We start from the raw sequence: 23261 nt of genomic DNA, 5'->3' as shown, positions 1-23261 counted from the left end.
GTGAGTCCCAGATGCGCACAGTAATAAACGGACACAGCAAGCTGAGTGAAACGGACACAGTAACAAACGGACACAGACCAAACGGACACAGTAATAAACGGACACAGTGCGAAACGGACACAGTAACAAACGGACACAGTGCGAAACGGACACAGACCAAATGCGCACAGAGCGAAACGGACACAGTGCGAAACGGACACAGACCAAATGCGCACAGAGCGAAACGGACACAGTGCGAAACGGACACAGACCAAATGCGCACACTGCACATGCGCACAAACCAAATGCATACACGGAAAGTCGCAAACCCATGTGATGCAGTGAATGCTTTGCACGCACACACACACACACACACGGGGGGGTGCAAGGGGGGCCTTCGGCCCCCCTCCCGCACCCACCCCGTCCAAGTCGCTAACCTATGTGGACTTTACTCTGCTTGCAATGTACATGGATTGCATTTGGTCCGTGCGCACGTGCAGTGTGCGCATGTGCAGTGTGCGCATTTGGTCCGTGCGCATTTGGTCTGTGTCCGTTTCGCACTGTGTCCGTTTCGCTCTGTGCGCATTTGGTCTATGTCCGTTTGTTACTGTGTTTGTTTCGCACTGTGTCCGTTTCGCTCTGTGCGCATTTGGTTTGTGTCCGTTTGTTACTGTGTCCGTTTATTATTGTGTCCGTTTAGTCTGTGTCCGTTTGTTACTGCGTCCGTTTCACTCAGCTTGCTGTGTCCGTTTATTACTGTGCGCATCTGGGACGCTCCCTAATGGCTTATAACAATGTATCTTATCATGAGGCGAAAAGAATAATAAACGGCTCGGAAGAGATCAAAAATACGACAGATACATAAAACCGAAAGAATGGCCAGCGTTACTAAAAAAAAAAAGTAGAACGGAGACCAACCCGAATAGAATAGATATAGATTATATTCAAAAGCAATACGCGGAAAATATTTATCCAGTAAAAACAAGAGAAAGAGAGAAAGAAAATGAGAGAGTAAATCTCAAATACAAAATTAACTATACGCCATTAAACAGAAGAAACCAAGAAGTAGATAAAGAGAATAATCAGGAGGAAAAGAGAAACCAAAGACCAAAGGAATATTATACTACAAGAAATGATAGGAGTGCGGAAATAAGAAGACAAAATTACGGATTGGCAAGAGTAAATAAATTAGAACAAGAAGAAGAAGAAGAGAAATGGATATGCCAAATGTTGAAAGTGTTTGGACCGATAAAAAATGAAGAGAAATAGTTACATTAAGAGTTTAAAAAAAAATGAAAGAAATAGAGAATTTAGAAAAAAATGAGGGAAAAGATCGATTACAAAAGAACGGGAAGAATTGAAAGTAAGAGAACGACGAGAAGTAGAGGAAAGTAAAAAGAAATGGAAGAGAGAAATGTTAATGAGAAACAGAAATAAAGCATATGGCAAGATGAAAGAAGTAAAAGAACGATACTGGATTGACAGAGACAAAGTTAGAGAAGAGGAACAATAAATAAGAAATAAATAACAAACAAACTAGGTCTAAATCCTTAAAAAAAAAGAAGACAAACTAAAAGAAACAGACCCATCTCAACTTATAATCAATACCTTTGTAATAAAATTTGATATTGCAACTATCACCATAATGAATAGATGCGTATGGAACGCAAGAGGTTTAAGGAATAAACAAGCAGAACTCACAAACAACATAAAAGAATTCGATATATTGATAGCTACAGAGACTAAAGTTAACTATAAAAAAGAAGTAATAATATCAGGTTATAAAACATATAAAACACAAAATCAAAACAGTAACGGAGGAATAGCAATTTTTATAAAAAATGAGATAGAATTTAAAGTAATTGTAGAATTGTAGAATTAAAAGAATGGTATACAAACTCGGAGAACCTAGAATTCATTGGAATTAGAGTACAAAATACAATAAGACAATTTAACTTAATAGGAGTATATAGGAAACCAATGGGAGTAGAACCAACCAATGTATGGAATGAATTAATGGGATTCGAAGATGAAGAACTGGATACTATAATCACGGGAGACTTCAATTCACATCACAATCTATAGAACTGTAACAATATAGACAGAACGGAGAAAGATTATGGACAACAATGTACAACATGGTTACTTATGTTTAAACACAGATACATTATCATTTGAAAGTGAAAATGGGACAGATGCAAGATCTAACATTGATTTAATATTCGTAAAGGGAAAAATACTAGACTTAATGAGTTACGAACAATATCAAGATACATAGGAATCGGATCACTACCCGATTAAAATATGTATAAATACAGAAGTTTATCCATACAAGAAAAAAACAGATTAACTAAAAAAAAAAAACAGACTGGAAAGTTTACACTTCACAGATGGAAAAAGAGTGGGAAAAAAGAGAACGAATAGAAATCCATATGGAAACGGAAGAAGAGATAATAGAATGGTATAATAAACTTCAAGAATCAATGAAGGAGAATATACATAAGGTAACGGAAGGAAGAAAGAGGAAAACAAAGAAACAACAAGAAAAGAGAGAAGAAGAAGAAAACGTTAACAAAACACAAAATAGAAAGAGACTGACCCAACAGGTAAGCTGGTGGGATGAAGAATGCGAAAAAGTATGCGCAGAAAGAAAAAGAAAAATAGATGGAGTCATACGAGAAACATGGAGGATAAAATTGAGTATAAAAGATGCAAAGTAATAGCTACAAAAGTGATTAATAGGAAAAAAAAGGAAGAATTCACAAGATTTTCATCTAGCATAAATAGATTTACAGGATTGACATATGTGTGGAACAAACTAAAAATCCTGAGAAATGCCAAAAAAAGAAGAGAGTGGAATAAATGGCAAACAAAAGATAGAATAGAAGAGATCTATAAAACAATAGAGGAACTATCACTAGATTAGGTTACTAAAAAATATGAAATCAAGGTACAACAAGGACAAAGAAAAGAACAAAGAACAAGAATAAGTATAGAACAACTGGAAAAAGATTTCATCACGAATTACAAAGAGCTGTTAAAAATATAAGAAAAGACTCAGCCCCAGGAAAGGATGGAATATATTATAAAATGATAGAAAGGTTGAAAATGCAAAAAAGATTTTACTAAAGATCCATACAATGAAATATGGCATACAGGAATAATCCCGGAGGAGTGGAGAGAATATCAAATACTGTTCATTGATAAAGTAGGAAAGGAAGCAGTAAGACCCATTGTACTATCATCATGTATGGGAAAAATGATGGAAAGATTGATAAATGAAAGATTGACGTGGTGGGTGGAAAAAGAAAGGAAGTTACATGAAACTCAAAACGGACTTAGAAGAGGTAGATCGTGTACAGAAAATCTGGTAAAGATAACAATAGATTTACAAAGTGCAAACATAAATGGCCAAAGATCTTTTAGAAAAATTAGAAAAATCTTTTAGATTAGAAAAATTAGAAAATAAAGGATGTAAAAAAAATGTTGAATTTTATAGCAATATGGTTAAAGACAAGAAAAACAGAATTTATAATAAATAGTAGGGAATTGGTAGTAAGAAAGGTAAATAAGGTTTACCACAACGTGCGGTGTTGAGCCCGGTGTTATATGCGATTTATACGAATAAAATTGCCGAAAAATTAGAAGGAATTCAAATATTACAATTTGCGGACGATATAGCGCTATATGTAACAGAAGATACAAAAGAAAATAATAGAATTAGATTAGAAACAGCTGTAGATAGAGTAAGAAAGAATTTAGAAAAAGTAGCACTAGAAATAGAACCAAACAAAACTGCGATAGTAGAATTTAATAAACAAGGAGATTGGGATAGGAAATATTATATTAAAATAAAAGGTAAAAAAATATACAACAAAAAAGAAGCAAAATTCTTAGGAGTAATTTTTGATAATAAATTATCATTTAACAAACATATAAAAAAAGTAAGAGGGAAAATGGAACAATCAAACCAAATACTGAAGCACTTGAGTAATATAATAGGAGTAGAGGAGTAGAAGTATCAAGAGGAGTAGAAGTAAATACAGCGTTAATGTTATACAAAAGTTTAGTTAGATCAGTTGCGGACTATGCTAGTTTTATATACATGCCAAACTCGAAAATCAACAATTAAAAATAGAAAGGGGACAATACGCGGAGCTAAAAACAGCGTTAGGATATAGGAACTCAACACCAAATAACGTAGTAATAGCAGAATCTAAAGTTACACTTATGAGAGATAGAGCATTAATGTTAGGAAAAAACTTTTGTACAAAGATATATAAATATGGGAAAAAATGTATAAGAGATAGTTTACATAAATTAAAAATAAGCGAAATGTACAGAAATTTTACTAATCCGCCCAGATAACCAAGCGAGATTAAGTATATCGGGCAAATTAATGCACTGCATTTATGCTGTGAACTTGCCCACAATTTGCTGTCATTGTAATTTAACGTGGAATGAAGTTAACATCAGGAGAGCAAATAACCTTCATGAATTTATAAAATTATAAGTGCATGCATTGAGGAATAATAAACTTGTTACATTGACAGCAATTTTGCATGCATGTTGACAACTTGCCATCAGTTTGTTGAATTCTAATGTAGAATTTTATATGATGCCAGAACAACAGACAGTTTGAGGAAACACCTTGGCTTTAATTTGATAAAATTAATAGGGAATAAGTGACAGCAAAATAACAACACGTTGCCTTTATTTGACTATCTGGGCGATAGCAGATAAGAGTATAATTGTAAGAGCGTGGGAAAATGTAATAAATAGAAGAAAAGATTTTAAAAAGCCAGAAGACAATTACGAACTATGGAATATGGAATACTGGGATTTGACAGAAAAGGTACAGATAGATTACGAGATAGGAGAAGAGATAAAAAGAAAAAGGAAAAAACAAAATAAAGAGGAAGAACAAGGAGAAATAGAAGGATATAACGAAGAGGATCTGAAAATGATTAGACAAATTAAAGAAAAACACGAACTGGAGGGACCAATTCTCAACATGTATACGGACGGATCTAAGAAAAAGGAGGAAAAAAGCGTAGGAATAGGAATCGTGATGGATAATAAAATAGGAGGATCCCAGATAGCCAAATAAAGGCAACGTGTTGTCATTTTGCTGTCACTTATTCCCTATTAATTTTATCAAACTAAAGCCAAGGTGTTTCCTCAAACTGTCTGTTGTTCTGACATCATATAAAATTTTACATTAGAATTCAACAAACTGACGGTAAGTTGTCAACATGCATGCACAATTGCTGACAATGTGACAAGTTTATTATTTCTCAATGCATGCCCTTATAGTTTTATAAACTCATGAAGGTTATTTGCTCTCCTGATGTTAACTTTGTTCCACGTTAAATTACAATGACAGCAAATTGTGGGCAAGTTCAAAACATACACACAGTGCATTAATTTGCCCGATATGCTTAATCTCGCTTGGCTATCTGGGATACTTCTATAGCATACCAAAGAAATGTTTAATATTCACAGCGGAAGTGGTAGCAATAACAATGACTATTAAAATGATCACAGAAAAAAATAGAATAGATAAATATAAAAATGTTATTATATTCACAGACAGCAAATCGGCATTACAAGCGATGAAAAACAATAAGATGAACATGTATCAAAATAAATATTTATTAGAGTGGAGGGAAAATCATTGGAAGACAACCAGACATTTTAAAAAAAGAATCATATATATTTGGATCCCTGGGCATAGAGGAATAACAGGAAATAGACTGGCTGATCGATTAGCAAAGGAGGCTACAAGATACGACTACGAAGAAACAATTCAAATACCAATCGGGGATTTGAGAAACATACATAAAGAGGAATTTTGGATAGAGGAAATAAAGAGGAAAGAAACTAATGATAGAATTAAAGATGAATCGAACTTCAAAGGAAAACATTATTTCGAAAACTTCTACAACAAAAAAAAGAAAAAACCGTGGTTTCAGGAACTCAACGAATCAAGATATTTTATCACATTCATAAACAGGATAAGAGCAAATCACTATAACGTGGGAGAATCATTGGCGAGAAAAGATAGCATACATAGACAGCGAAAGATGTATATGCGGAATAGAGGTGGAAAGTATTGACCACGTGGTGTGGCAATGCCATCGATATGATGAAGAGAGAGAGAAGATGGGAAATATACTGTCAAGCAGGGGAATATGGAGGGCAGCACAAGCATAACAGAATTAGTTAGGAGAGAAGACTGATCAAAACTGGAGGTTATAGTGAATTTTCTACAGAAAGTGGGCCGAATCATATAAAAGAAAGCAGCAGAACAATAATATATTTATTTCACCAAAGGGCGTCAATTAGCCGTAATTCCTCGTGTGAGGCTGAGCACGCCCGTTCTCCTGAAGAATTAGAGAACGAAACTCCAAAAAAAAGCTACTTGAAATCATCACCACCATTTCTGCGCCTGGTTTGGAGAGGCAGGCGATGAAATTTTGCTGATATATTTCGGCCATCTTAGCTGAGTTGTAATGCGTAGCTACCGTATGGCTGCCTATAAAACACCACTTAAATCGCCTTATTAAGAAAAAGATTACGTCATTCCATGACGTCAAAATACGGTATATTTCATGACGTCAAAATACAATACATTTCATGACGTCAGGAATTTGTGATATTCGACCGTCATTTTAACGTCATAAAGGCGTTTCGTGACGTCAAGAATAGTCAGTAAGTGGCCATTTTGGGACGTCAAAATGACGTGAGCTTGCTACCTGGGCATGAACACTTGATGCTCATGAATACATTTTTGTTATAGTTCAATAGATGTCAGAAACATGAAATGTAATAGTTAAATAATATTTATAAATAAATATAAATTTACAGTTTTTTTACTGATTTTTACATATGCGAAATAACATCCCAGCAAACACAAAGTTACATATGTAACGTGCTTGTTAGTTGTAATTTCCCACTCAATAATATAATTGCAATATAACACGTGTTATGTTACAATTACATTGTTGAGTGGGAAATTACAACTAACAGGTACGTTACATGTAACTTGGTGTTTGGTGGGATGTGGAATAACTTATAAAAATGTGTTTTTGTTTTGTTCTTTTGATAAAATTAAATTATATCCCAGGCAGGACACAATATTTATAAAATATTTACAAAATATTTATAATATTTATTTGAATATTTTATAAATATTTATCCAAATATTTTATAAATATTTTTGTGGCTTAGATTTGACAGATCATAAAGATTTATTATAAATATTATAAAAATACTTATGAAATATTTATAAAGATTTACAAAATATTACTTGTACAAATCTTTATTTTTTATTTACCATAAATATTGTATAAAATATTTAGTCTATATTTTAATAATATATGTTGAATAAAGATTTTTTTCTTCATGTACTATATATAAAATATGTATAAAATATTTATATATTTAAAAAAAATAAATATTAAAAAACATTTATAAATATTTATAAATATTGTGTGCTGTCTGGGATAATTCTAAATATAGAGATTGATGGTGATTAATATACATATTATATAGTCTTTGGAATCAATAGTTTTTTTATGTTTGTTTATATGTTGGATTATGTTCATACAAATTAATAAAAAATAAACGCATAAAATTCAAATTATTATATTTGCTAATCGAGAAGCAGGATCGAATTAATACGTCATAATAACGTCACTGAATGACGGCGAGAAATAGGACCAAAATATTACATCATAAAACGTCATTAAATAACGTCAATAATGTCCCACACAGCACACTTTATCCTAGGGATGTCCCTAGGATGTCATTTTAGGATATCGCAATATCGTTGGATATCCGTGGACCGTCTGCGATATCCGAGGGATATCCAAGGGATGCACAAATGTCCACTGATTTGACATCCTGTAGATATCTCAAACGATATCCAGAGGATGTCCAAGGGATTTCCTGAGATATCGTAATATACCCTAGTGAAAAAATTTGTCAGAATTAAAAAAATTTTTTTCAGGATTTCTGATAAATGTTTCGATTTTTTATAATTGAAACGTTTTTCGGAAAAACTTTAAAAATAAAAAATTTTGATTAATTTAAAAAATTTTTGAATATTTCTAAGTATTTTTGAGAGTTTCTAAGAATTGAAAAAAACTTGAACAAAAAATTCTAATTATTTTTACGGCAATTTTGTAAGAGAAAGAAGACTATAATATAACATGTTTCAGCCGAGCCACAGTCGTACCTGTTAAAGCATGTTTAATAGTTTAATATCTCTATACCTGAAAAAACGGTCACCCATCCAAGTGTCAACCCTCGCCGATGTCGCTTGACTTTGAAGACCGTACGCATTCTAACGCTTCGTGGTGATCCATAAACACTTCTTGTTTATGGATTCATATTTGTTATAGATCATTACAATAGATGTTGTCAGAAGGATAAAACATGTGTAGTTATACTTATATTTTTATAAATATATAACTTATATTTTTATAAATAAATATGAAGTTTTACCATTTTTTTTACTTTTTTTACTATTTTTATATATGCGCGCAAAATAGTATGTAGACTAACTTATTAAAAAATCTGTTTTTGCTGTTTGTATAAAATAAAAAAATTTTTTTAATGTCATTTTTTATAATTTTTTAGTATATGTAGCATATTATTAATATGCCACATTGTTTCCATAAGTGTATTTTCTTTATGTTCTGACGTTTTAATCTACGTTTCTTAAAGATTTAATTTACGCTTCTATCACTCTTTTGTTACATTATAATTAACTTTCTCTTTACACTTGATTTATGCTCCATTAATTGTAGGGATAAAAAAGATATGATGGGATATTATTTGGATGTAATAGGATATCGTAAGATATTAATGAATATCTTACAATATCTTATAATATTTTAAGATATTTTTGGGGGATATCGAAATATATTAATAAGATATCATATGATATCTTAAGATATTTTACGATATTTTAAGATATTCTTGTAGGATATCCCGGGAGCTACTCATTGAGATATCCGTGGGATCGCCTTCGTCTGTCTGGGATAATTTGGGATATCCTCAGGATAAAGTGTGCTGTGTGGGGTCATGGTTACATTTTGGTCATAGGACGTCATTTGTATCAATATGACCAAAATTTGACGTCAAAATGACTTGTCTTTGCTACCTAGGAAGAAACATATATGTACAGATATAACCCAGATAGCACAAAATATTTATAAAATATTTATAAGAAGGAAAAATATTTATGATAAATATTTTGTACATATTTTTATGTCCGAGTTTGTCAGGTATAAAAGAAATTATGATAAATGTTTATGAAAATATTTAAAATAAATATATTTATACCATTATTATCAAAGAATATAAAAAATATTTCAAGTTCATATACCATAAATATTTTTCAGTACATTTTAAAAATATATTCTATATATTGTTGATAATAATTTTTGTATCATTTCTAAATGGTTTATGAAAATAATTATATAATCTTTAAAAAATATTTTTTGAAAATAAATTTGTAAAATATTTATAAATATTTATGATAATATTTTGTGCTATCTGGGATTTATATATCTATATATATCTAAATAAATATATCTGTACATTTCTAATTTCTTCCTGTTACAATCCCGCTAAAACTTTTGTACCAAGATTTCTGCATCCATAATCTAGTCACCTTAGGGTGACGTCCCATGGCGCATATTGCGATACGCGCGTATCGGGCGTATCGAACTCTGCAACCAATCACAGATATTCCGCTGCTTACAGTACGCCGAAATATGTCTCTTTTCCCCATGAAGCGGATTACTCGGAAGCGGAACGAGCGGATCACCAATCATGGGACTGTTTCAACGGAATTTTTGAAAAGGTTCTATTAGAACACTCCCGTGAATAGTGATCCGCTGATTCCGCGTAATCCGCTCCATGGGACATAAGAGCCACATTTCGGCGTATCGAACACACACACACACAAGCATGCGTGGCCATTTCTAATTTTTTCGTACCTATAAGAAGTACATAAGTGGTTTGTTCGCGTCGCCATGCCCCGACATGCTCCTACTCACTCCAACGCATTCTAATAGGTTGGCGTCATCGGAATCAACGTATTGGAGTGCGTTGGGGTGAATAGGAGCATGTTGGGGCATGTGACGCGAATAGACCTAAGAAGTGACAAGAAGTAGCACGCGTAGTACTTATGAATCTGAAGAGGTTATAGTAAAAAGAAGTAAATATATACACCGTCCAGTGCACACACGCCATGTAACAATATACGACTGTGCATATGTATGTGTGCGATCCGCTCGATTATGAATTTCCGCGGATCGTCAACGTATCAAAAACGGTGGATCGTCTGTCATTGGTCGAAATTTAATACGCCCGATACGCGCGTATCGTAATACGCGCCATGGGACGTCACCCTTATACATCACTGCTTTATTGCTATTCTTGATGCGCATGAGCGAAAAATCCGGCCCGCATCTCATCTCTCATCACTGTTTCCATCCTTTTTGCTCGTTATTCGAACGCTGTCAGGACTGCCACGGACGTGGGGTAAATCCGGCATGTGTCACGTGTACTTACCGCATATATGTACGAAAAGTAACGAATATTAGGGAACTGGGTGTGAGTTTTGATATCGCGCTCTCGCGCGGAACATCATGGATGATAGACGAAACAACCGTGAGGTTATAACAGTATTATTTCTGTGTCTATTGTGGTACGCAGTGTCCAGTAGCAGTAATGTCGTCGGTAAAATGTTGCTATCAGAGTTTCCATATCCGCTCACGGTGACCATGGTGCAGCTGACCTCGATTACCGTATACTCTGGCCCATTCTTCAATCTGTGGGGTGTAAGAAAATACTCATCCAATATAACGTGGCGTTATTATCTGCGGCTCATTGTACCGCTGGCCCTGGGCAAGTTTCTAGCGAACATATTCAGCCACGTCAGTATTTGGAAAGTGCCCGTCTCTTATGCTCACACTGGTATGCATACACAATACATGGTTTGGCAGTCTAGTGATTTGTCAAGTACATGTAGTTGCATGTACATACGTATGTATGCATGTACATGCATGCCTCATATTATATCACATCATGTATATATAGAGTGTCTCGGAAAAAGTGGGCGATTTCTCATGAGCATGCAGATCAGGAAAACAGAACTACATTTATAAAATTTGGGCCTAAGGGCTTGTGATCTTTAAACAATTTAATCCTCTTTCTCACTTAATAAATAATTGAATGATATTTTTAATATCAATTAAACTTTTTAATAAAAAATGCTGTAGTGTTTTGATGCCTTAAGGCAACAATTCCAAAGTCCATATCCAAATAAATATGCTACTAAATATTGAAAATAACTTATAAGCAGTGCTATATTGAAATATGAGATGAATGGATCAAAATTTTTGAAAACATTTTTATTAATTCAGTATTTTTAAAATATTTAAGAAATTAGAAAACACTCAAAAATTGTATATATTCAAAAAGTAGAAATTGAAATAAAGGATTTCTTAAAACAAGAATTAAAAAAGTAAATTCTTTTCACCACAAATTTGGTAAAATGTGGCGAATGCTGTTAAATTAAAATATTGAAACATGTAAGTAATAATAGTAATAATGATTTTAATAATTTGTAGTGATTCAATATCTCTTAAAAAGAATTTTACCTAGGTGATAGATATCACATTTTATAAAAGGGTGGTTTAAAATATTTGAGCGCATAGGCACAAAACAAATTAATGCCCATCCGTACTGCACCAAAATTTTACACAAGTATTGCAGAAATATTTTAACTGAAAAGTGACCTATATTTCATAAAAGTTGTAAAATATATATTTAAACATTTTTGAGAGTTTTGGAATAGCAAAATAAATTAGTAAAATTCAACATAAATTAGTATTATTTGATTATTTAATTATTTATCAAAACAAAATATTTTCCAATTAATCAGTAATCAATATAACAATTTTTTTATGATTTTAATAATTAGTAATCAAAATCGAAAATTTGTTATTACTAAAGTAAAATAATTAAATTTAAAAGTTTTTTTAATTATTTGTTTAATCAATAATCTAAGTTAAAATTTTTTAATTACTTAAATAATCACTAATTAAAATCGAAAAAATTTTGATTGCTTCATTAACCTTTCGCATACACACTGGGTAGTTGCCATCTAAGTAATTTTTAAATAACTGTATCTTTTAAAATTTGTGCTAAAATTCTGAAAAAAATCATGGATTAACTTTTATGTTTATAAAAAGTATTTACATATTTTTGGTTTTAAAAATTAAGAAATTTCATATTTAAAAAATTATTATATTTTGGAATTAAAAAAAATAAATTTTGCATTTTTTGCAGTTTTTGAGTTTTTTTCATTTATTATGGTACTTAAAAGATACAAAGCACTGAATTTTGAGTGAGTAAATTTTTACGGGTGGTAACCACCCAATGTGTATGCAAAGGGTTAATCAATAATCAAAATAAAATTACATTAATTATTCAATTAATATTCAAATTAAAAAATTTTTTAATTACTTTATTATTTGGCAATCAGGCTCAAATGTTTCTTGATTATTTAGTGAATTAATTATCAGTGTAAAATGAGAAATATTATCATATTGATGAAGTTGAAAGAAATATTGTATCTCAAGACTTTTTATTTTTACGTGTTATTGAAGATAGTATTTGCTTTTGAGAGCACTTTTTTCAAAGTTTTTATTTGTGAAACAATTGTAGATTTCGCAATGTTGAACATTGTGGTGAAATTAAACCTTCTTTTGACTGAAGGTGAAGATGGCAACAAAGTGTTCAATTTGAGAAATGCCAATTTGATGATAAGCTGATACAAAATTGATAAACTTTTTTAAATATAAGTCTAATTTTTTAATCTAATTTGATTAATTGAGTTTGATTATCGAATTTGAGTAATTGATTTTGATTACTTAATTGTATTACTTTTTTTTTACTTTGTTGATTAAGTTAAGAAGTTTTCGACTTTAATTACTGATTGATTATTCTAATAATAATTAATTAAAGTTGAAAATATTTAAAAAATGATGATACTGATTATTATTTGCAATCTAATTAATAAAATAAATGTAAATATGACATCTGAAATACATATATTCAATAAATATGTAAAAGACAATGGTATTTCATATGCATGATATATTTATGTACATATACGAATATATTTGTGTCTTGTTACATAAAATAAAAATGTTTAATGCATATTTGGATAACATTTATTAACTTTTCTTTTTCAAAAACTCAAAAAATTAACTTTTTTGAATTAAAAAATGCAACGTTAAAAATATTAAAATGTTACATACTACTAACTATACTAAATTAAAACGCGCTACACACGCTATTAAACTTTTGATATTTTTATTTATACTATTTCAATTACATGGATGGGGAAAAAATTAAGGTTGTCTCAACAGAATAATATTCTTATTTTTCACTTATCCATAAATATAAACATTATAGTACTCAAAAGGTGATTTATATGATTGCCTCAATCTTAGCAAGTATAACTGTCATATGGACGTTAAAATCATAATCTAACTAATGAAATAACCATATTATTAAATAATGACAGTAGCATTTTATTAGAAATATAAAATTTATTCACATGCAACATTTAGCAGAATTGAACATTGACAGAAACAGAGCAACACTATACGTTGTTTGATGTAAATTGGCAGCAGAAATTCAGTAGAACTTGTCATTAAACTAAGATATATATCACAGAATCTGCCGGAAAAACACAAGTTTAATGCGGATACAAGTATGTAGCTGCTAATCTGCTCATACTACAGATATTTTATTGGAATATAAATAATATGTACAAAAAAGATTACACAATAACACATATTTTATTTTATAAAAAGTCTTTGCGAGTTAATATTGTTGCTATCTGTTCTATTACTACAATGGAACTAAAATTTTTGTACTGTACTGTTCAACTATATCTTATAAACCTCTTAACTATATTATGACCTGTATTATTTTATTTTGGATATCACATTAGAAAGATAATAATTCTTTAGTTGAAGTGTCATATAAAAGAATACTCTAACCAACCGCTATTTATTAGAAAAACTATGGTTCTGAAAACCATCGAAATGAAGACTTTATGAAAAAAAATTTTTTAACTCTTGCATTTTTGCCATATATCCTATAAGGGTGGAGTTATATAGCAATTCATAGAATATATATCTTGTTAAAAAATTTACAAATAATGTATGTAAATAAAACACAAAGTGAAATTATAATTTATAAATGCTGCTTTCCATTTACATCAAAACTCAGATAATTTTCACTTGTGACGTCATAACTCAGTTAAATGCATGTTCCATTTGCATTCTCACAAGTGAGATTCAACTGAGTGTTTTCCTACAATCCGAGCAATTTCAAGACCATGTGCTTTACTGAGTCTCGCATACTCACTTTAGAAATGAGGTTATATGTTGAGATAATTTTGTCATTAAAATAAGCGCGATCACTTGCATGTTTCTTTAAATCACTGAGCAATGACATCACTATAAAATACTCACATTACTGAGTGACTCAGTCTCACTTTCAGATAAATCAGCAAAAATGTGTCTAAAAAGTGTCTATATTAAGGTAAAATATAGAGAAGGTGATAATATGGCCATCCATTTATATTTTATTTATAATAACTTTGTTAATAATCAATGTTTTGAGTTGAAATTTTACGATTATATTCATCAAAGTGTTGCTCATTAAATTTTCAATTCAAAGTTATAAAATATTTATTATATTATATATTATTTATAAAAATGTAACAATACTGCATAATGGGCCGAAGAGAAATAGGGAGGGTAATATGGCCACTACAAAAATAAATGTAAAAAAATTGGTTTTGTTTAAAAAAGTTACAGTATTTTGAAACATATATATTTATATAAAATAAGTTGTTATATCGAAACAGGTGATTTTTATTTATATTTAATGGAAGTTAAATAAAAATAACCTTAAATCTAAAGAATCTTATTCATATAAAGAATTTAAAAAAATTAACACCCTTAAATTAAGACTTTAATTGATTTAGCGAGGAATTTTGTTGATATGAAGATGTCGAAAGTAACCATATTACTAGCACACTTAGATGGCTATATTAACATCCTATATCATCGTTTAATTTTGTATGACTTGAAATATATACAGCCGAATAAAGAGTTAAATAACAAGAAAATACTCAAGTGTACATACATTTGGATGATAATGCAGTTAAGTTTAAAAAGAATGAGGAAGTATGTGTAATTAAATGTTAAAATGTACCTTAAACATTTTCGAAATTCTTAAAAGTAAAAATGCCTCATAAAAAATGTTGACTGTTGCGTTTTGTCATAATGGTATCATTATATAACAGTAGGCTACTAAACAAATGATCATAAATAATTACTAGAATTCGTCAGCTAATAACGGAGATAATAGCCATATTATCCGCACTGGCCATATTACCACCTTCTCCTCGATAAATTATAATAAAACTGAAATATTTTACAATTTGATTAAAATATTCGCTATCAATAAAATTAATAGAATGATTATTGTCAACCTAGCATAAATAACATACAAATAATGAAACTAACCTCTTCTTCACAACTCTCCTCCACCTTCACCTCCATCTCTATCACTTTCACCTCCTTTATTTCCTCCTCTGTCACCTTTTATACCTCTATCTTCTCCACCTCCTTCATCTCTATTATGGTTATCACCATCTCTTTCTTCTCCAATCTCCTCCATCATCTCCACTTTTACCTTCTCTACTACCACTTCTTTCTCTTCTCTTCCCAGCAAACACGAAGTTACATGTAATGTGCCTGTTAGTTGTAATTTCCCACTCAATATAATTGTAATATAACACACGTGTTATATTACAATTAAATTGTTGAGTGGGAAATTACAACTAACAGGCACGTTACATGTCACTTGGTGTTTAGTGGGTTTTATCTCCATCCCTTCTCCTTCTCCATATATATATATATATATATATATATATATATATATATATATATATATAATGTACACATATGATATGGAGGAGGAGAAGAGATGGAGATGGAAGAGGAGAGGAGAAAGAAGTGGTAGTAGAGAAGGTAAAAGTGGAGATGATGAAGGAGATTGGAGAAGAAAGAGATGGTGGTAACCATAATATTATTAACATGGGATATATATATATATATATATATATATATATATATATATATCCCAGATAGCACAAAATATTATCATAAATATTTATAAATATTTTACAAATTCATTTTTAAAAAATATTTTTTAAAGATTATATAATTATTTTTGTAAACCATTTAGAAATGATACAAAAATTATTATCAACAATATATAGAATATATTTTTAAAATGCACTGAAAAATATTTATGGTATGTGAACTTGAAATATTTTTTATATTCTTTAATAATAATAGTATAAATATTTATTTTAAACATTTTCATAAATGTTTATCATAATTTTTTTTATACCAGACAAACTCGGACATAAAAATATGTACAAAATATTTATCATAAATATTTTTCCTTTTTATAAATATTTTATAAATGTTTTATAAATATTTTGTGCTATCTGGGATATATATATATATATTATCTTGTATTTTTTTCTCTTTCTTTGTGACATCTGTGCAAAATATCTTGAACAATATGTTACATAGTTTATTTACAATTCAGTATTGTTTTACGTGATGTCTTGAAACAAATTAAATAAAATAAAACAGTAAAATATACTGTTGAATACAGAAAGCAAACAGTAGCAGCACAGGTAATAGTAAAGTTAAGCACTTGTATTTTAATATACGCCGTCCTTTATTATTCCTCTATATTTACATTCATGGTAATCATTTTACATCATAATAAATCATGTTACTTACTACTCTGAAAAATCAATTTAACTCATGACAGTTTTGTTAATATTAACAGTAAAGAACTGAAATTTTAATACTGATATAACATAAAGGCATATAACAAAGTGATTGCGAACAAATTACTTTCATTTTTTCCTATTTTTTCTGATTTCTGCGGCGTATATTTTCGCACGGCACAAATATCGGAGTTATCCTAGAAGATAAACATTTAATAACAAAAATAAAAGTGCCTTTTCCATTAATTTCGAAAATTTTTTAAGTACGCATTTTTTTAATATGTATAAAATAATTTTTTATTCAAAATACGTTTAACGAAATTTGAACTTATAATATGCGGTATTCGATTATAATATTTTGTTGTTAAATCAAATTAAGTAGTCAAAGCTAATATAATTTTGCTCTTCCTCTTCTTTTTTTTACCTATTTATTTAATTATAGGAGATTATTATATAATTATAGGAGATTATTATAAAGAAAAGAGTAAACAATTTGTCATCAAATTATCATCAAGTTGGCAACAAATTAACTAAAAACTTTATATCAAATACTATAGCATCTGTGTTCGAGATCAGCTTGTATTTTATTGGCAAAGTTTGCAACATAATTTGACAGCAAATTTTGGTTAAAAAGCGAGCAAGGTCTGTGCAATTTAGTTGACACCAAATTGCTTTTTGATCTCAAATCGTGTTACGCAAACACTGTTCGTTTTTTTATGACAATTTGGCGAAGAATATAATCAAGCTTTGCTCGATATTTGGCAACTTTTTGTTGACAAGGTTTGTAAAGAACATTTTGTTATATTTCTGCTAACAATTTGTCGACAACATCTTGTATAACACAATTTGGGTCCAATTTGATGCCATTTTGTTTACAAATTTCCTAACAAGGATTTGGTTATTATTTGCGTTGGCAAGTTTGACTATTTGGATATATATTAACTACAGTTTGGCTCTGTCCCAGTGAAGGCTACAATGCCTCTTTTCACGGTGGCTCTATCAAGAATAATACTTCGGGAGCATCAAACATGGAAGGTGTATCTGAGCCTTGTACCAATAGTTGGTGGTGTAGCTGTAGCCACACTAACAGAACTTAGTTTCAACATGATCGGCTTGATAAGTGCTTTAGCATCCACTATGGCGTTTTCTTTGCAAAATATTTACTCGAAAAAGGTAATGTAATGTGGACGATAAAACTCTATTTTTCATTTATATTTCTGTTTTTTTAATCTTGTAATTTTTGACCTACAGGTGTTACATGACACAGGAATACATCACTTGCGGCTGCTACACATACTTGGCCGTCTAGCTTTATTCATGTTCTTGCCAATTTGGATTGTGTATGATTTGCGCAGTTTGATATATGAACCGATGTTGAAACCGTCCATAGAGATAAGCTATTACGTGTTAGGATTATTATTTCTAGATGGAATACTTAATTGGTTTCAGAACATTATTGCGTTTTCTGTGCTTCACATTGTCACGCCTCTAACATATGCAGTGGCAAGCGCCAGCAAACGCATATTTGTGATAGGAATAACATTACTCGTACTTGGCAATCCAGTTACATGGCTTAACATATTTGGTATGACAATGGCCATATTAGGGGTATTATGTTACAATAAGGCTAAGTATGATCAGAGAATAGAGAAACAGAAGAAGACAATTCTTCCGAAACATTATAACACAACTCAGAACGGTAATACAAACAATTATTTTATGTTAAATGGTTTTACAAGCAGACATCAATTATTTGCAGTCTAGTTTCAATTAATAATGTTTTCCATACGTGTGAATGGATTTTTATAAAGTATTATGATCGGATATAATTGGTTGAAAAAGAAGCTCATATAATCAATTGCTTTAAATATTATGCACAGTGGAATCCCGCAATAACATAAATCCCTTCCATAAGCACACACAAGTAGCGTAAGTGAAAGATAACAATGCAGTTATGTACCATAATTGATATTCTTCTAGCCATTACAACGTGCCATTTCGTGCAGGTCTCGAGTAAAATCGTAAACTGAAGTTAGAACACCGCTGAGTATAACTTTTACGATTTTAAACTTTGTAAAACTAGCGCCAAACTATGCGATTTATATTTCGCGATTCGTGATTCTTAATTTATTCAACATTCGGAGAGATTTGTCATTTGCTTTTGTAAACCTGCAATACTATTCGCGATTCATAGTATATTATTTGTAATTCATAATTTATCGTTTCTTTGATTATTCGTGTTACTTTGGTCAGTTCCGGCAGATAGATGTTTATTTAATTTTTATATTTGTTGTGCCAAAAACTGGATAGACAAAAATGTAGTCACTCCTAATGTACTCCTAATTTTTTAATATATTTAATTTTTCAGTGATATGATCTGTATACTTGAAGATTAGATTTCTTCTCTTGGTATCTTTGAGAATGTACTAATTTGAAGTTCAAACTCTTGAAACAGTTAAAAATTTTTTTAGTTTTGTAATTTTTGTCCTTTGGATTTTATAAACATTTATATATTTTTTGTCTTTTAGAAGTGCAAAGGGACGATTATTTGTCTACTCATTTTCCATTATAGGAACTGATCTAATCTAATCTTAATGAGAACTCACTAGATGGAGCACGAATTGTCACAAATAGTGTGGCACCACGAATGGATTTATTCGTTTTGATTTGCGACTTTTGAAATTTTTCTTCTGCTTCTTGAAATATGGTACTCGTTTCTTAAATATATGGGAACGATTCGACCAAAAGACAAATAATAAAAATATTAAAACATAAATGCTGTACTATGAAATAAAAATGCTAATTATTAACATTAGCAATTTCTCACTAATTTTGATCAGCTTTAAATATGTTGTCAAGATCATTATTCTGAACAACTTTTTCCTATACATGTTACCGCCGCTCGGCTTTAGTTTTTGAGTTATACAAAAAAATTATTAACAGTTTAATAAATATGATACATACAGGTAGCTTCGATGGCTTTGACTATAACATGTTGTCAAGGTCATTTTCTTGAGTGACCTTGATGGGTTTTAGCCGTCGGTCGTGATTCGTTAAAAAGTTATTAACAAAAAAAGTTTTATAAATCCGATACAATGATATCGGTGCTTTAGCACCGATTTTTTATCTCCGTGCCACAGAGCAATGTAGAAACAAACGACTTCTTACTCCATTTTTTATGCCTTTATAATTCCACGATGCTATATTGTTTGTAAATAGTCACTTATAACATTAACCTTCATTATTATTAACAGAAATTGGAAAAATTTCGACCATTATGTCAAAAAATTTAACTATTTATCAGTGCAGCGATTTATCAATGACTATTTACAAACGGCATAGCATCGTGGAATTATAAAAGCAAAAAAGTAGGGCAGAAGTCGCTACAATTGTTTGTTTCCACATTGTTGGAAAAGTTATTCAGAATAATGATCTTGACAACATATTTAAAGCTCATCAAAATCTGTGAGGAATCGCTAATGTAAGTAATTACCACAAAAATGTATTTAGAATGTCAAGACAGTTGATTGCATCAACAACTCTCAGAAATAATTTTATGAAACACCTGTACGCGTTTTCGCTTAACAAAAAGCTTGTTTGAGGTTATTGAAAAATCACTTAGCTACCAAATCGGTATGAATGACGAATCGTGTATGACGAATTTTTCTTTTACATTATTTACGAACATTATACAAATCGCGAATTGCGAATATGCGCACAACTAGTGTCGCTCTAATTTAATTATTTATAATGGTGTACTTATAAAGTTCCGTATGTGTGCTATTGTGAGATTCCACTGTATATGCATATATGTGTGCGCGCAATAATATATATACATCGATGTGCACAATGAAAAAAATAAACGTTCTCTTGTTTTGAAAAACATCGGAACATTTAAATATACATGATATCCTGCTATAAATGCTCTTTTTTATCTTGTAAACTAAAATTATATATATACATATCAAATATGAAATATAAAATTAAAATTTGAATTGAACACTTTTATGGGTATAATAATCACTTATAACAATTACGTGTATTATTTATGTTAAAAAACGGAAGAACGTATATAATTTTTTTATGATAACGTGAATATATTCGATATAGCAGAGATTGTAACGTATTTTCTAAGAAATACAACCCAGGTAGCAAACACAAGTCATTTTGACGTCAAATTTTGATTCCCTGACTATTATTGACGTCTTAATGACGTTAAAATGACGGTCAATGTCACAGATTGTTGACGTCACAATAAAGATGACATTTTAACGTCATTTTTATGGCTATCCCAGGTAGTAAAAGTCGCCGTTACTTTGACGTTTTAGAAAATATTTTGGGTACATATTCTATAAATGCAGCACTTGCATTGTGAAAATATTGAAATAACATAATTATAATGTAAAAAACAAATAAATTTACGTTGTTTCTCAACAAGCACCGTTATCTCCACCACACCATAGTCACACCTGGCATTGTCTAACTTCTGCGGTCACCCATCCAACTCTGAACCACCATCGACATTGCTTAACTTTGAAGATCGTACGCAACCTAGCACTTCGCGATGATCCATGAACACTTGATGCTCATGAATACATATTTGTTATAGATCAGTTCAATAGATGTCAGAAACATGAAACGTATAGTTAAATAATATTTATAAATAAATATAAATCTAGTTTTTTACTGATTTTTACATATGGGAAATAACATATGAAATAACTTATAAAAATGTGTTTTTGTACTGTTCTTTTGATAAAGCTAAATTATATCCCAGACAGCACACAATATTTATAAAATATTTATTTGAATATTTTATAAATATTTATTCAAATATTTTATAAATATTTTTGTGGTCTTAGATTTGACAGATCATAAAGATTTATCATAAATATTATAAATATATATTTATGAAATATTTATAAATATTTACAAAATATTACTTGTACAAATCTTTATTTTTTATTTACCATAAATATTGTATAAAATATTTAGTTTATATTTTAATAATACGTTGAATAAAGATTTTTTTCTGTATGTACTATATATAAAATATGTATAAAGTATTTATATAATGTGTTTCAAAAATAAATATTTATAAATATTCATCATAAATATTGTGTGCTGTCTGGGATAATTCTAAATATAGAGATTGATGGTGATTAATATATATAGTCATTGAAATCAATAGTTTTTTTATGTTTGTTTATATGTTTATATGTTGGATTATGTTCATACAAATTAATAAAAAATAAACGCATAAAATTCAAATTTTTATATTTGAATTAATACGTCATAATAACGTCACGGAATGACGGCAGGAAATAGGACCAAAATATTACGTCATAAAACGTCATTAAATAACGTCAATATGCCGTCATTAATGTCATGGTTACATTTTGGTCATAGGACGTCATTCGTACCAATATGACCAAAATTTGACATCAAAATGACTTGTCTTTGCTACCTGGGAATGATGTATAATATAACAAAATGATTATGTATATATATATATATATATATATATATATATATATATATATATATATAATGTAACCAAAGTGCTCCAACGTGATCAGCTGGCTGAGTGCATGTGCAGCATCTCCTCACTATGCGTCCCCATTATCCGGTCTTCATGCCAGCAGCAGCTTTGATTTGAAAAGGCTGAAACAGAAGAATATGAAATTTTTTAATATATGAAGTTGAAAATTAGTCACACCATAGTAGAGAACCAAAAGTGAAAAAGTAGTAGTCATTTTCAAAATTGTAAATCAATAAAACTCTTGTATTATATATATATATATATACTGTGATTAATTTTCAACTACATATATAAAAAAATTATGTATTCTTCTGTTTCAGCCTTTTCAAATTTAAGCTGCTGCTGGCATGAAGACCGGATAGTGGGCAGATGCTGCACATGCGCTCAACCGGCTGATCGCGTTGGAGCACTTTGGTTACATTTTTAAAACTTGAAAGTTATTTTCTCTCCTTCTCTTTTATTTTTTGATACTCCAAACCAAGGTCTGTAGATGAACGATGGGAAGGGAAGGAAGGTCTTTGCATAAACGCCATTTTGGTGCTATAAAGTGTATGTGTAGTGTTTATTGTACGAGAAGAGTGAGTGAGTAGTAGTAAAAGTGGAATGTGAGGAATGTGGAATTGATACATCGTATTGGCCCCGGCCATGTTGGGGCCAAATGTGTAACAATGGATACGAAGACCTTTCTTCCCATCCCATTGTTCATCTACAGACTTTACTCCGAACAATACTCCTCACTATCTTTGTACCAGCAGCGGGTTAGATCTGGAAATACTGCTTTGTTCTCTAACATGTTTTTTACAGTTGCACTGCTGCATT

At 30.4% G+C, this 23261-nt stretch overlaps 2 protein-coding genes across 5 annotated transcripts; both read left to right on the top strand.

The window, feature by feature from the left end:
• Nucleotides 1–638: 638 nt before the first annotated feature.
• On the top strand, nt 639–6649 carry LOC118647248. 2 transcript variants are annotated; one of them, XR_004964544.1, is made up of 2 exons: nt 639–3349; nt 5572–5942. XR_004964544.1 is itself a non-coding variant. In XM_036291748.1 (2 exons), exons 1-2 carry the CDS (start codon nt 3230–3232, stop codon nt 6096–6098), a joined length of 624 nt encoding a protein of 207 aa, XP_036147641.1. In that variant the 5' UTR covers nt 639–3229; the 3' UTR covers nt 6099–6649. The 2 variants fall into 2 exon arrangements, 1 of the variants encoding a protein (XP_036147641.1); XM_036291748.1 differs by having other exon boundaries at nt 639–3326; nt 5572–6649.
• A 3441-nt stretch (nt 6650–10090) lies between these two features.
• Nucleotides 10091–21278, top strand: LOC105840076 (solute carrier family 35 member E1 homolog). Of its 3 annotated transcripts, none has more exons than XM_028190383.2 (4): nt 10091–10611; nt 10714–10974; nt 17865–18073; nt 18152–21278. In XM_028190383.2, the coding sequence occupies exons 2-4, from the start codon at nt 10743–10745 to the stop codon at nt 18662–18664; spliced, it is 954 nt and encodes a 317-aa protein (XP_028046184.1). In that variant the 5' UTR covers nt 10091–10611; nt 10714–10742; the 3' UTR covers nt 18665–21278. The 3 variants fall into 3 exon arrangements, with proteins under 3 accessions (XP_028046184.1, XP_036147824.1, XP_012542281.1); XM_036291931.1 differs by having other exon boundaries at nt 10091–10668; nt 10756–10974; XM_012686827.3 differs by having other exon boundaries at nt 10103–10974.
• Nucleotides 21279–23261: the final 1983 nt, after the last annotated feature.

The sequence above is a fragment of the Monomorium pharaonis genome, chromosome 9 (genome assembly GCF_013373865.1).
Source record: "Monomorium pharaonis isolate MP-MQ-018 chromosome 9, ASM1337386v2, whole genome shotgun sequence".
Lineage (NCBI taxonomy): Eukaryota > Metazoa > Arthropoda > Insecta > Hymenoptera > Formicidae > Monomorium > Monomorium pharaonis.
The sequence above is the reverse complement of the archived record's forward strand: the minus strand, read 5'-3'. Positions and strand labels throughout refer to the sequence as shown.

Excerpts from the sequence above, each read along its gene's own strand:
- LOC118647248 (XM_036291748.1), top strand. The coding sequence starts at position 3,230 with ATGGGAAAAATGATGGAAAGATTGATAAATGAAAGATTGACGTGGTGG. Across the intron at positions 3,327-5,571 it reads TCAAAACGGACTTAGAAGAG|ACAGCAAATCGGCATTACAA; the intron begins GTAGATCGTGTA and ends TTATATTCACAG.
- LOC105840076 (XM_012686827.3), top strand. The coding sequence starts at position 10,647 with ATGGATGATAGACGAAACAACCGTGAGGTTATAACAGTATTATTTCTG. Across the intron at positions 10,975-17,864 it reads CGTCTCTTATGCTCACACTG|TGAAGGCTACAATGCCTCTT; the intron begins GTATGCATACAC and ends GCTCTGTCCCAG. Across the intron at positions 18,074-18,151 it reads AAAATATTTACTCGAAAAAG|GTGTTACATGACACAGGAAT; the intron begins GTAATGTAATGT and ends TTTGACCTACAG.